At 42.7% G+C, this 14932-nt stretch overlaps 1 protein-coding gene across 1 annotated transcript in view; it reads right to left on the bottom strand.

Moving 5' to 3' along the window:
* The window catches only part of GRM8 (glutamate metabotropic receptor 8), a 727600-nt gene that overhangs the window by 576140 nt on the left and 136528 nt on the right, over window positions 1-14932 (bottom strand). Inside the window, exon 2 of the mRNA XM_036328793.1 lies at window positions 9703-9919. Coding sequence (XP_036184686.1) covers window positions 9703-9919 — 217 coding nt within the window. The remainder of the gene's footprint in view (window positions 1-9702; window positions 9920-14932) is intronic.

Raw genomic sequence — 14932 nt, 5'->3', positions numbered from 1 at the left:
CTCAAAGCATCACCTGAGACAGACTGAACTCCCTTATTCTAGTGATATAATACTAGAAAGACATGAGAAATGTAAAGACAACAAAGACAGGCTGGGCCCCAGCACACACTAGGGGCCCCATAGATAGGCTGGGCTCTGCTCAGTGGCATCATGCAGAGTCAGCCCTCAGCGGCTGGGTGATGGTACCGGCAGAGGACAGACACCACCCCCCCGCACCCCCCATCAAATTGAGGGCTTGACCGGAAAGAGACAGTATGTCATGGCCCAAACCTCAGAAGCCAAAGTCCCAGGGGTCCAGAGTGCAAGTCAAGGGTGGGACAACACTGTAAGTTTGCAATAACCTGTAAAGGGGCTCAAGGATCACTCCGGGACCCCCAAGACAGGGTCCATCATGGCAAAAACCAGAGCTCAGAAACGTGTGGGCGGAGGTTGGGGACAAAGTATTGGTCTTGGCCTTGACTCAGAAACTGAACAAAACTGAAGCTGCTGCGAAGGGCAAGTGTGATGCTGGGTGAGAGTGATCAGGGAGAACAGGGGTCACACACTGTAGGGCGTCACACACTGTCTATAAGTGGACGCATCTGACTAGTCATCAGTAGACTGAGAAAAAAGAATTGTCAAAAACTGCTGGGGTCCAACCCCAGCAGGTCCAGGGGTCCCCAAAGGTGTGGACGGAGTCGGCGAAGAAGGAATGACACGGAGACAGCGTTCAGTTGATCAGCAGCCTAGCCAGGATCTCTAGCCAAGTTCTGGTCAGGATCTCCAGCGAAGTTCTGGTTAGGATCTCCAGCCAGGTTCTGTGTCCATGTTCTCTTGCTAGGTTCTCTAGCCAGGTTCTCCAGGTTCTCCAGCCAAGTTCTGTAGCCATGTTCCCTCGCTAGGTTCTCCAGCCAGGTTCAGTCACCAGGTTCTAGTCAGGTTCTCTTGCCATGTTCTATCCAGGTTCTGTAGCCAGGTTCTGTCTCTAGGTTCTTCAGCCAGGTTCTCTCGCTAGGTTCTGTCTCTAGGTTCTGTGGCCAGTTTCTGTCCAGGATCTTTTGCCATGTTCTCTTGCTAGGTTCTGTCTCTAGGTTCTATCTCCAGTTTCTGTCCAGGATCTTTTGCCATGTTCTCTCCAGCGAAGTTCTTCTGTCTCTAGGTTCTGTGTGGGTTCTGTGTCTAGGTTCTGTGTCTAGGTTCTGTGTCTAGGTTCTGTCTAGGTTCTGTAGAGCTGTTGTCTTGTTACATCTGTATTTATACCAGTTGATTCCAATCCTATCAATCTCTAGTCCAAAGGTTAGGGCGTTTCTTATCTCCATTCCAGGGAGTAAAGATTATGTAGCTTAAGCATGATTGTTCATAGTTAAAGTGATTAAATTACCTAAATTACCCACCTGGCACTTAGTTAAGAGGTTTTATTCCCTCCCTAACTTCAGGGGAAAATCCCTACCTGGGGAAACAACCTTTCTCAGAGAGGTGACCTTGGTTAAAACACATAGTGCCAAGAAGGTGAGCAAACATATTAAGAACAGTATTAAACATTTCGCAAATATACACAACACTACAAAGTTGACATCATAGCCTATACTCAGTTTTTGGTGCTGCCTCTTTTTTCAAAAAGCAATGTTTCTGTTGAAGTTACCAAAATTAATTGCTTTCACATCACATGGTATACTCCATTGGAGCTTGAAGTCCACCTGCCACCTTCCACTGCCTTATGCCAGGTCTTTTTGTTACGTGAACTGCAGAAGGTCCTGTCTCAGGCATGGTGTTCTCGGGCAATGCCTCTCAATGATGCCTTCATTAAGGCAAGGGCCACATCCATGTGTAATTATTTGTTTGCATCTCTGCATCCTCTGATACACAGGGACCAGCTAGTATCCTGAAAACCTAGCCCAGTGTGGCCTGATGCATGGTGGTGCACAGTAAATGCTGGCTGAATTGGCTAATATTTAGAAGGTTCAAAAAGGAAGAGGAGCAAGCAGATTTGGTGAGCCAACATTGACTAGTATTTAATTAATTCATGCACTCAATTAGGTGCCAACACTATTCCATGTAGCATATTAGTCATGCTAAGAAAAAAATAGCATAGGATTTGTTACTGCTAGGAGGTGCAAAGCAAGTTTCAGGAATGGAGATGTTGTCTGTCTTTAATTAAGCACTTATTTAGGCCTCACTCTGCCTTCTTATTTGCTCACTGAGCAAACTGGATACAGGCTCAGGGACATTATCCAGTCTCCATTGGTGAAGATGGGCTTCTAACACAGACCTGAGTCAGAAGTTGTTGAGCACTCGCCATGAGCCATCTTTGTAATGATGCCTTCATTCAATTCTTATACAGTCATTATCCCCATCCTACAGATAGGGAAATTGGGGCAGAAGATTAAGCAGTTCACCTGAGGTCTCATAGCTAGGATATGACATATCTAGAACTCAAACTCAGTGGTAAGATGCTCTTAACCATTCCACAGCATTCTCTGGCCTGAGGGATTAGGGGTGGGATGAGCCTACAGATTACAGGCTTTGGTGTTTGCCAGTAATTTTTTAAGTGAATTCTAAGCATTTTAACAGTATGGATGTCCCTTGAGTTCCCACATAGGCTACACATTAGCAAAGAAAATGCAAAAGCCATTGTTGAAAACCTCTCTGACCTTCAGTTCCCAGAGCCGGAGCAAGCCTGACCTCCAAGCTCATTATACCAGCACAACCAGGAATCTGGGGACAATGGCCATTCAACAGATGTTCATGAGGACACTCTGCTGCATACTGGGGGTCCTTCCACTGAAAAAAACAAATTCTGAGGGGAAGACATCTACAGAGAAATTGGCATTACAATCACAGTGACAAGTGGTGCCACAGCCCGGGGACTTACAGGAGCACATCGCTAAGGACAAGTCAAGATAGCCCACACTTGTCCTGATCTCAACCCTTTCACATGGCACTGAATGATCAGACCCGAGCAAGGACAGCTGTCAGGTGACACAATAAGTAATTTTGGTGAGCAGGGATGACAGGAATAAATCAGGCTGGGAGACCTACCACAGTGGTTGTGGAGAACTTAGTAAGGGGAACAGAGAGGTGGTTGAGCCACTCACAATCATCCAGTCTGACCTTTCAGACAGAATATGACCAAAAGTGAAGGTAGTTAACAAATCAAGCAAAGCCCTCTGGCTATTTATCCCACACAGCAGGCAGTACTTCTATGACCTGCATAATAACATACAGCTTTGCCACACACTAAGGGCGAAAAAAATCCATATTCACACTGGCAATTCCTGATATCACATGGCACATTCCAGTTTACGAAGAGCATTTACACGTATTCTTTCGGTTGATGATCACTGAGCAGAGGCCTTCCATTTAACAGACAAAGAAATTAATCCTCAAAGTCTCCTGCTTGAAGAAGAAGAATTTAAAGAAGTTCTTGACTCCAAAGTACGTTCCACGGCATCAAACTGTGATTGTTGACTAAACACTAAATGACAGCATCAGGATCGTAGGTTTGAAAGCATGTATTGAATGCTGTTTGCTGTTTTACATGAACAGCAGCTGTTGCTACTTAGCAGTTGCTAAGTCCTAAATAGTAAGAAAGGTAAGGGTGAAGAACAGCTTTGAAATGAGGCTCCATTTGATCAGGTTCTGCAGTAATTGTTAAAATCATATACACTTTCTTTGGGTCCCTGTGAAGCTTCTGCATGACCATGGCACCTGCAGTTCCAATTTGCAACTTCCTCAGCCCTCCTTTGAAGTTCTTCTTGCCAATTACCTGGTGTTAATATTAATTAAATGTAATTTGCAACTTGAAATGTGGTGTTATCAATGGAACTCAGCTGTAAAAATATAAAGTAAAATTTTCAATTGAATTAAAATGTTTCCTTTCATCCGCAGTATTTTACAACATTAATACTTCTGTCAAATTGATTTTTGCCTGCTGGAAGTCATTTTTCCAAAGCATTGCACATCTGAAGGAAAAGGCTGTTCTTTATGTATTCCTTTCTCTGTGTCATTGAAAATACTTTGTTTTAATCTTGAAATGAATCCATTTCAGTTCATAGAAACGCAGTTCTTGTTTATAACCCAAGAGGGGAAAAATGCTTTCTTTTAATACAGTACTGAGGTAGTTTAAAAATATGATCAGTGGGCACTTTTCAGTTGCATAACAGGAATGAATTTTCCTCATGTTATTGTTTGACCCTCACCAAAAATAATTCACTATTAAACATTTTGGCAAGTGTAATTTTATATACAAAAAAAAATGAATTAAGTAAATTGGTCTATAGCATTAACATTTCAAACAGACTATGCCAATTCCATGACCTCTGTGGTCCCTTCCAAATCTGAGATTTTAAGATTCTGAACACGTGTCAGACAACAGTCAGAAGCTTCCAGCATTTGCAAATTAGAGAGAAAAAGTCACATATGGTTGAAGATTTGACAGAATCAGGTCTAGTCTGCCCCCCATAAAGTGTGATGACGACTTACAGGCCTGTCATCTTCAATAAATCTTTCATAAATGTGATGACTGATTAAAGGAGGTGTTGCCACACTGTGCAAATCCACACTGAAAAAAATATAATGCTTTCACATACTCCTTTTATCTTCAAAGTTCAAGCTTTAGCTTCCTTGCCCCTTATAATGACAGTGGTAGTATTAACATTTAAAAAATAATATAATAAGGGAAGATAAAGAAGCGAAATAACCTGTCTAAAGACTCAAGGAAGTCATTGCCTGAGTCACAAACTACGAGCCCCAGAGCTTAGGATGGAAAAGCATGAGTCTATATTACCAGCCTCTTTATGACAATGCCAAGGAAAAAATCACACCAGATCATTAAAATCAGACATAAATATTGGACTATGGTCCTAACAACTGAGGGTGTGTAAGATGGGTGATAGCTAAGTCTTAACAACCCTCAGCAACTAAGCTCTATCCTTCCCTCAAGCCAAAAGAAACCAAAGTGGCACATAAAGATAAATTAGGCCAGAAAGAACTCTGGATGTCCGTAATTTTCCAGTGTCATCAAAAAGCACAGCATCTTGGAATTACACAAGACAGGGGGTTTGAAGAGCCAGTGCACCACCATACAGGAAGTGCCCATTGTGGTCCTACTGGGAAGCTCCTGACTACCTAGGATCCTGGGAAAGTCAGACACTAGGATCCCACCACTTTCCCCAGCCTGGAACCCTGAATTATCCATTGGATAACCCAGTCTACCCACGTAGTCAGGATTGGAAGAGTAGAATTCTGTAACATGCCAAAGGAACTTCAGAACCGGTTATATTACAGGCTTCTCCATTAACAAAATTCGGTCTCATCTTTATTGCTAGTCTGTTGTCCTTCTGGTCTAACTCCCACCCCTGTCACTGGAAATTATCTCCCTAAGTACACCCTTCTTCACTATTGCCCCCTGTTAATGGGTATTAAAGTGTTTCTCCCAACAAGATATGCTGATATCTTAACCCCAGTATCTCAGCATGTGACCTTATATGGAAAGAGGTTCACCACAGATGTAATTAGTTAACATGAGGTCATGCTAGAGTAGAATGGGTCTTTAATCCAACATGACTGGCATCCTTACAAGAAGAGAATACATAAGAATGGAGAAGGGAGAAATGTGATGACATAGGCAGAGGTTGGAGTGATGTGTCTACAAGCCAATAAATACCAAGTATTAATAGCAAACGCCAGAAGCTAAAAGAGGCAAAGAAGAATTCTCCTCTACAGTTTTCAGAAGCAGCATGGCCTTGCTGACACTGTGACTTCAAATTTCTAGCCTCCAGCACTAAGACCATACATTTCTGTTGGGTTTTGGTATGTTGTTATGGCAGCACTAGGGAACGAATATACCCCCTCACAAGGACACTACTTGATTCTCTGTACCACACACATTCAGCTATTCCACTCATAAAAGTTCCTGTTCTCTTATGAAAATCTGCTCGGTATCCTTGAATTTTTCCACAAGAACTCCTACCATCTCCCATCATGAAAATATTTTTCAAGGGGACTGAGGGCCCTCCCATGGCCATAAACTCATCAAGAGAAAAAAACACTTGCCTTAGCCGGTGTGATTCAGTAGTTAGAGTGTCCAGGGTTCGATTCCAGGTCAAGGGCATGCACCTCAGTCGAGGGTTTGATCCCCAGCCTCTGTCAGGGCTCATGTGGAAGGCAACCAATCGATGTGTCTCCCTTACAGTGATGACTCTCCCACTCTCTTGCTCTCTCTCTGACCCTTTCTCCCACCCTCCCTCCCTTACACTTTCTCAAAAAAAAAATCAGTGGAAAAAATATCCTCAGGTGAGGATTTTTTAAAAAGAGAAGACAACGCTCTGCCACCCTCTGAGCTTTCCATTGCTAAGTCTTGGCCATTATTCCCATGCCTTTTTTTTTTTTCATTTATACCAATTTTATTTTTTCCAGCTTTGTTGAGGTATAATTGACAACTAAATATTGCATAAATTTAAGGTGTACAACATGACATTTTGATATACATAAACATTGTGAAGTGATTATCACAATCAAACTAGTTAACATATCCATCACCTCACATAGTTACTATTTTGTGTGTGCGTGGTGAGAACACTTAAATCAACTCTCTTAATAATTAACTATAGTTACAATTCTGTACATTACATCTCCTACATAACTGAAAGCTTATATGCTTTGCCCAGCATCTCCCCATTTCTCCTACTTAGCAGACTGAGACTGATATTGCAGTGGTCTCTCAACTGGTCCCCTTATCTTCCACTTCTCATTTGCACAATCTTAAATACACATCCTGATAGACCCCTTGCTCCTCAGCATTTTCCTCCATCACTTGGCACATAAAAGATAAAATTACCATCCTATGGGATGAAATACTCAACTAGGTGTCCATGTCAAGCCTTCTTATTGTGTCTCCCATACCTCACTACACAAACTATGCTTCAGTCAAATTGTGCTATTTGCTGATCTCAAATATATTTTGTTGCCTTCTTCAGTGAAAATCCTACAGTAAAGGATGCATTGGGGGGAGACTATAATAGCTAGGGTACCAAGAAGCCATTTGTCTTTATTTGGTCAAATAGCTCCTGTCCCTGTCTCCCTCCGAAGGATCTTGACTAGAGAAGAACCATCACTGGCGTCTCCGTTCATGACCATCACTTACTCATAACTTCGTTCAAGATTCAGGAAAGACCCATGCCCTGCCCAAGTCTCAGGTTGTGTCAAAATGAAAAATGTTCTAATCACACCGTACAAGCAATTTATCACTAAACATATTTTCATTTCACTATATTCCATGATTTGTCTAAATTAATCAGAGTTAAAACATAGGAAGCCTCAATTTACATTGAAATTTCTTAGTAATGAATGTTGCTGAAGGGAGAAATTCAGAACAGAGTACAGGAAAATTTATAAGAGTTGGGAAAATACATAATTTTATTAATAGGCAGACGCTCCAGAAAATAAATTTATTACTTGACTTCCAAGTCAAGATACTAAAATTTTTGAAAACACACTATTAACATGGTGACAAAGATGTCACTGATATTATAGTAAGAGAAGCAAATGTTACAGAACTAATGAATTTTCATTAGAGCCATCAGTTCACTTCAGAATGGGTTAAGTTGCTACCATTTGCCAACCCCATTAATATCATTGTCATGTAAAAGGTTTCATTATCAGCTATTTCTGTTCTAGATAAAATCTTTGTCATTAAAATGAGGGATGATTTTGATATTTAATATATTCCATGACATACTCTAGTGTGATACTAATTTGGCCTTTTCAGCATTCTGCATATTAATTGACAATCCAGCCTTCCTCCATCCCCAGATAAGTGAGAATGGAAATAGAATGGACAGCCAATCAAGTCTCAGAATACTGAAAAGATCGACATAGAAGAAACACATTGCACTCATCAGGAGCATACACAAGGCACTAAAATTGTTTTCTCCTATAATAATGACTAAGATAGAAATGCGAATAATGAATGGCACCATCTGAGTCCTTTGATGTGACAGTGTTACCAAAGTTAGCAATGCTCCATAAAAACTGAAACTAGTATTGCTTTTTTTAGTCAAAAGAATAAAACTACAATCTCACTTAACTTTTAGAACAATGCATTCTATCAGATTCTCCAACAATTGGGTGATTGTGTCCCGTATTTAATTTTTCATAGTCATCTGTTTCATGCACACAAAATGCGTCCTATAGTTGAAGAGTACATAGGATCACCACAGAAGACTTAGAATTTCAATACATACTCTATTAGTTTCCTTTCTCTTGTGGAATTACCATTCTGGTGAGAACTGACATCCGCTACATAAATAATGCATTAATCCTAATTCCAGAAGCTATTATTTTCATTTTAGTGAGCATTTCCTCTAAAGACAAACTTGGCATTCTTATCCAAGAAGGTAATATAACTTGCCAGCAATTAAAGTGTTTTGAATCATTTTTATAGCAATAATGATATAAGTTTAAATTCCAAAGAGCAAACATTATGGCATCGTGAACATTTAACAACAGGTGTGAATAGTTGGCTGATTAAATCAGTGAATCCAATCTGTCCAGCAACACCAGGCCTTTTCGCCTCTTCTAGCTCTTATGCCGCAACACGGCACTGGAACAAATTATAAACATACCAAATAATGTGTAAAATAAATCTTCATGCCCTATTATATGCAAAACAGATCCCAGGCATCTGCAAATCTTTCAAGAGAAGACCTTATTCCAATAAATTATTCCAATAACCCTTTGTCCTTGCTAATTATGGATAAGTCCAAATCACTCCCATGAGCCTTTCCTGAGTTGAAGTCTCCAAGAAAGACAAGAAATCATCAACATAGTTTCTTCTCTCAAGTTCAAAATCACCAATAGGCACTTTCCTTTTTCCACAAAATATTACGCTTACAGGAAAAAATAGGTAAATATTATTCAGTAGTTCTTAAGAGTATTTGTTAAATAACAGTAACATATCTCCCTTCATCGACGAAGGTGTGTTGTTGACCAATCAGCAATAAGGTTTGTCCTCTAAGTGTGTTTTGTGTTGCTGTGCTTCTTTCCTACACAGTGGAATGGATTTACAACCTCATAAGTAAACATGCACCTGGTGAGACGCCTGTAGGGATTTGGATAAGCACCTTGAAAAAACCCAGAATGGAGTTCATCAGCACCTTGTTCTAACCCAGGTTTTCACAGTTTGCCCTTTATCCCACTGTAAGCTTCAGTGTTTAAGGTAAGACTGAAAATGCAAGAAGTCAAATATGACAATCAGAATATCGCTGAAGCATAGCCTTGGGGGCTCCTTCAGTATTGTTTTAAAATGATTACCAGTCTTAATCCCTCTAGAGTTCGATGTAAATTCCACTGCCTTTTTTTTTTTTTATTAATGACTTGCTAATGTAAACTTCCATCTAGAACAATCAGAAAGTATGTCATTTATTCAAATTTACAGTGTCTCTTATGTGCCAGCAAACTCCCTTGTCAAAACAGACAACTTTTAAAAATGTCTGCCTGAGTTAGAAGCTCTATTTCCTGAATTAGCACCAAAGTGTCACCTTGATGGGCCATGAACAACACAAACATTTATGATAAACCCAGCTTCCCCCTCGAATGGACAGCCCAGGTCACGCCTCTGTAGGAGCTCTCATTACTCCATACAGATCACAAAGTGCTTGAAGGTGATAGGACTCCTGCAACCTGTCACCTCCAAATACAATCACCCGATAAATAAATGCTTACCAATCTCCCTCGAAATCTGAGTGAACGCCTCCACACCGCTCTCTCCATAGTTGCCCTCAGAAGCCAGTGTCGACACATAATTCCACCCCAGGGCTGTCACAATGTCCACCATGGCTTGTGCTTGGTAGGAGTCAGGCGGGACCACCCTAGAGAAGAAGTCATACCTGGTGTTGTCACTTAGCTCAGGGGCTGTGGATGCATAGCTGATTTGAGGTATCTGCAAAACAAAGGACAGGGCATTTCAACCCGTGAGGAATCGTGCGGAATGATGGATTGTCACAATTGACTGAATAGCCAAAACTATATCAGAAACCTAGATACAGCAATCTGAAGCTGAAGTAAGGTTTTATGAGCAACAATGTAATTAGAAAGTCTTTTACATTGGTCTGTAGGCTCACTTTCATTCAAAGAACATTTCTAAATAACAAGAAAAAAATGTAGTTTTGCTTCAGATTCCACTGTTTCTGAAAGCAAGGCAAAATATTTATGCTTGTTATTGTTGTTGTTGTTGCTTTTTTGTTCTGTCTGTGATAAGATCTGTGCAGAAATGAGGCAGCAGTGAAGGTGTAGACATGCATCAGAAAAGTCAACCTCTGACATTGTTTTAGCTTTAGAACAGAAAGGCTACACAATGACGAAAAGAGACTTTAATATGAGATTTTTGTACACTCAGTATTTCAGTTTTAAGATTATATTTTTGGTAAATTACCCTAATATATAAAAACCCTGAGTCCATCACTACCGGAGGCTCAACCAACCAGAAGTCAGTCCTGCAGTCAGGGCTGGGCTGCCATGCCAACCCAGCACTGACTGCTGAGGAGGCTGCAAATCAGGCCCAGAGAGAGGCCTGAAGAGCAAAGCAGGGTCTTATCTGTAGCCTGTGTGGCAGCTGTTGATTAGCACTTGCCTCTCTCTTTCTCTCCAGGCTGGGCCAGCAGCCACGCCTCCATTTCTCTCCAGGCCTCCACTGGGGCTGCCTTTCTGATCAGGCCCCATTGACAGGCCCAGAGACGCTGACTGGCATAGAAACCGACCAATCAGAACCAAATCTGGGTCAACTGTGAGCAGCCAATGGCTGCCTAGGAGGCAGAGCTTTTGAAACTGACTGGCATAGAAACCGACCAATCAGAACCAAATTGGCCAGCAGAGGAGGGCAGTTGGGGGCGAAATCAGGCCAGCAGGGAGGGCAGTTGGAGCGAGATCAGGCCAGCGGGGGAGGGCAATTAGGGGTGATCAGGCAGGCAGAGACAGTTAAGGGTGATCAGGCTGGCAGGGAAGGGCAGCTGGGGGTGATATCAGGCCAGCAGGGGAGGGCAGCTGAGGGTGAGCAGGCCGGCAGGGGATAGCAGTTGGGAGCAAGATCAGGCTGGCAGGGGAGAGCCATTGGGGGTGAGATCAGGCCGGCAGGGCAGGGCAGTTTGGGGCAACCAGGCCAGCAGGGGAGAGCAGTTGGAGGCAAGATCAGGCTGGCAGGGGAGGGCAGCTGGGGGCAACCAGGCTGCAGGGGAGAGCAGTTGGAGGCAAGATCAGGCTGGCAGGGGAGGGCAGTTGGGGTGATCAGGCAGGCAGGCAGGCAGAGGGGTTAGGGACAATCAGGCAGGAAGGCAGATGAATGGTTAGGAGCCAGCGGTCCCAGATTGCGAGAGGGATGTCTGACTGCCAGCAGTCGGACATCCCCCAAGGGGTCCCTGATTGGAGAGGGTGCAGGCTGGGCTGAGGGAACCGCCCCCCCCCCATGCATGAATTTCATACACCGGGCCACTAGTTTTAAATAAGTAGCTTTTCAAGTCTATTCACTGATTATTAATATAATGATTGAGTACCACAAAAAGTTTTGGGGATAGCCAACCATGTATCTTTTAATAAAAAACTTTTCCAACTTCCCAAAAGAACATTACAAAACAGAAACCCATACAATAATTTCTTTAGGAAAACAGACTTCCTGATATAAAGGGGGTGAACTGCTAGAAGATTTTCAAAACTAGAAATCCCAGGTCGTTTCTCCTCACTATATTCAAACCGAGTAACAAATTAACCACGTGCCACAAATCTCCCCCTAAAAAACTTTTAAAATGTAACATCCATTCATATATCCAAGTGAGGACTCTCAGTCTCACTGAAGAAAACATGATGCTAAAGAAGTACAAGGAAGCACATGAAGTCCGGACGGGGTACAGGAGATGCAGGGAATCTGGCCAACAAGGCGGGACAGGACATCACAGCCACGGGAACAGCATCTCCAAAGGCACAGAGTGGGCTAAGGCATGGCAGACCCAGGGACTGCAGCTTTTCAGATGGCAGGAAAGTAGGCCACCAGGGCAGGACTGTTGAAATAAAACTGCCAAGCTGATTAGAAGCTGGGTGATGAAGGGGGAAAGGAAAGGTGTAGAACCTATATGTATCTGAAAGACAAGGAAAGGTGCAGGTGGGGAGGATAAATGTGGAAAGACTCTCAGTTGTATGACTTTGGCCACTAAGATCCCTGATATTTTCTGTTTACCAAGATAGATTTTTTTTTTTAAAGGAGATTTGTCAGACACAAAAAAATAAGTTTAACTTTTTATTTGCCTCTTTTGAGATTCTTGTGAGATGAATGAAAGCCTCTAAATAGTGGGCAATAATATTGGGGGATCTGCAGTTTGAGTGTCTTTGGGACTGAAGGTGAAGATAGGGGGGAACACAGTGGAGGTGGTAGTTAACGTGTGTGCTCACCCAATAAAACTATAAAGAGTAAAAGGAGAGAGCAAATTTGGGAGGGGGAGCTGTGCAACTGTGTATCCCATCACCCCTCTGCCACCGTGCTGAGGTGTGAAAGTTCAGAGGCCAAAATTACTACAAGTGCCCTAACTCAGGGTGCTTAATTGAAGATGCAAGTTTGGCTCATACATAAAACAATTAACTTTGCTCTCTATCAGATCCCACAGCCAATGTCAGTGCCCTGATGTCAGAGAGCCTGCAGTTCCATCTTCCCATACAGGCCTGCACACTCTGGGATCCAACCCTCATCCACCACCCCCTGGCCAATGATTCCCAATCCATAAAACGTTTTGATTCTCCTCTTCACATCTGTGTAAAGCTCTCAACATCTGGGTTCCTTTGATCTAGAGCAGGGGTCCTCAAACTACGGCCCACGGGCCACATGAAAATACAAATATTGTATTTGTTCCCGTTTTGTTTTTTTACTTCAAAATAAGATATGTGCAGTGTGCATAGGAATTTGTTCATAGTTTTTTTTTAAACTATAGTCCGGCCCTCCAACGGTCTGAGGGACAGTGAACTGGCCCCCTGTTTAAAAAGTTTGAGGGCCCCTGATGTAGAGTCCTGCTCCATAATGGTGGCCAGTGAAGTGACACTGAACTTCTCAAGATTTAAAAAGCCCGAGTTACAAAGGAAGCAGAAGTAAAAGAATGTGCTTGGAGCTCTCCAGGGTGCTGCAGGGTCCATCCAGCTCCTGTACAACCTGTATCTCTCTATATTGACTATAACAATGAGTTAGCCTATGTAACCCCCAATTCTTCCCGGTCCTAATATCCTAGTGGGACCAAGTTCACTTGCTTGTTAACACTGTGGGTCCACAAAAAAAACGAGTCTGACCTGCCTCCTTTGCTTTCTCTGCCAGATACATTGGCCACCTCTCCGCAGGCTATTCCCTTGATTAGTCTTTGTGCCTTTGTAATACATGACTACTCAGCAAGGACACACCTCCACATGTCTAACCACATACCAAATCTTGGCCTTTTTCACCTTTTTTTTGCTTGCTTCTAGAGGACCTTGGAAGTAGACAATAGATGACTCAGTGAGAGCTACCTCTCACTAGGTAAAACTTTCCCAAAGATCAAGAGCATGTGCATTTCTGTGTTCCAATGAAACGTATTCAGCAGCTTGACCTTCACTTTGGGAGGGATTCTGTGAAGATGAATGTGGCATGTGTGTGTGTGCACGTGTGTGTGTGCATGTGTGTGTGTGTGTGCACGAGTGCATAGGGGAGCATTCTATAGCAAATGATATGGCATCTTTCCTTGCCATGCCTTTTCTTCCCTGCTTGCTGCATGTCCTAGGAGTGCCCTAGGACTGTAGCACCTGGGTCCCTTGCCTCAGGCTCTCGGTGAGTCCCACAGGAGTCAGAGCACTGATTTCCCCATCTCCTTCCCCACCAACCTGGTGTTTCTTTACCTAAACCCTCATCCACAGCTAAAGCTCTTGCCAGGTTCTGGGGACCACTCTCTACCCTGTCCCTTCAGGTCCTGCCACTGCTGCTGGTACCTGAGTGCTTCCTCACCCTGACGTGGTTCCTTTCACTGTGCCCACATCTTAAGAATCATTCTTTTGTTAACCTTCCTTGAATTACCTTTCACAGAGGATTAGTCAGAGTCCAGTAGCCAAGGAGCTACTCAGAGTCCATCAGTGAAACGCCTTACACAGCCCCCACCCTGACTATAATAATGAGCCACCCCTTTCTAAAAAGGAGCACAATGTGTGAAAATTGAGTGTTTGAACCCAAAACTAATTATCTCAAATTACTACCTTCAGTCAGTCACTTTCAGGGCTGTTTAATTAGCAGTCAGCATCGTGTTTAGGATTAATTAAACAGGTGTAAAGGGGGTATAAAATAAAAGTGCAGATAGAAGATGGTTGTTTGACTAATTGGATAAAGGACTTTCTCCCCAAACTCTTGAAGTGTTTTCTCTTTGCCTATCATCTTGTGGGAAAAGTGGTGTGAGGGTATGTGTCTATGTTTCCACTTGTTCGACATTTGCTGTGTTGCCATCTACAATAATAGACATCAGGGTATGTGGATAGTATTTTAAGACAACTTTTCAAGTTGTCATGAAATCATACCTCACTCTTATTTTATTGTGGCTGACCATGAAGCATTGGCTCCTTATGCACTTTAGTCTCTGCGCCAGCATCCCCAATATTTCCACCTCCCTCGAATTAATGCCCTACTGGCAACCCAAGTGGAATTTTTTTATAAACCTAGAATGTTTCTTTTTCTTTTCCCTACATTAAATCCATCCTAATTAATCCCTTCGCCCTGGAGCTTTCCTCTCCCAGAAATAACAACACTAAAAAGGTGGTGGGTGGGGAACAGAAGTAGAGAGGGGAATGATAGGGAAAAGAAAAGGTGTTAGGGGAAGCATTCTGCATCAGCGCTCCCATCCTTTGGAAGAAGTAACATCCTACATAAAACTCTGTTAACTCCCACTTGCCCACTCAAAGGATAATATCC

Source organism: Myotis myotis, unplaced genomic scaffold (assembly GCF_014108235.1).
Source record: "Myotis myotis isolate mMyoMyo1 unplaced genomic scaffold, mMyoMyo1.p scaffold_m19_p_11, whole genome shotgun sequence".
Lineage (NCBI taxonomy): Eukaryota > Metazoa > Chordata > Mammalia > Chiroptera > Vespertilionidae > Myotis > Myotis myotis.
The sequence above is the reverse complement of the archived record's forward strand: the minus strand, read 5'-3'. Positions and strand labels throughout refer to the sequence as shown.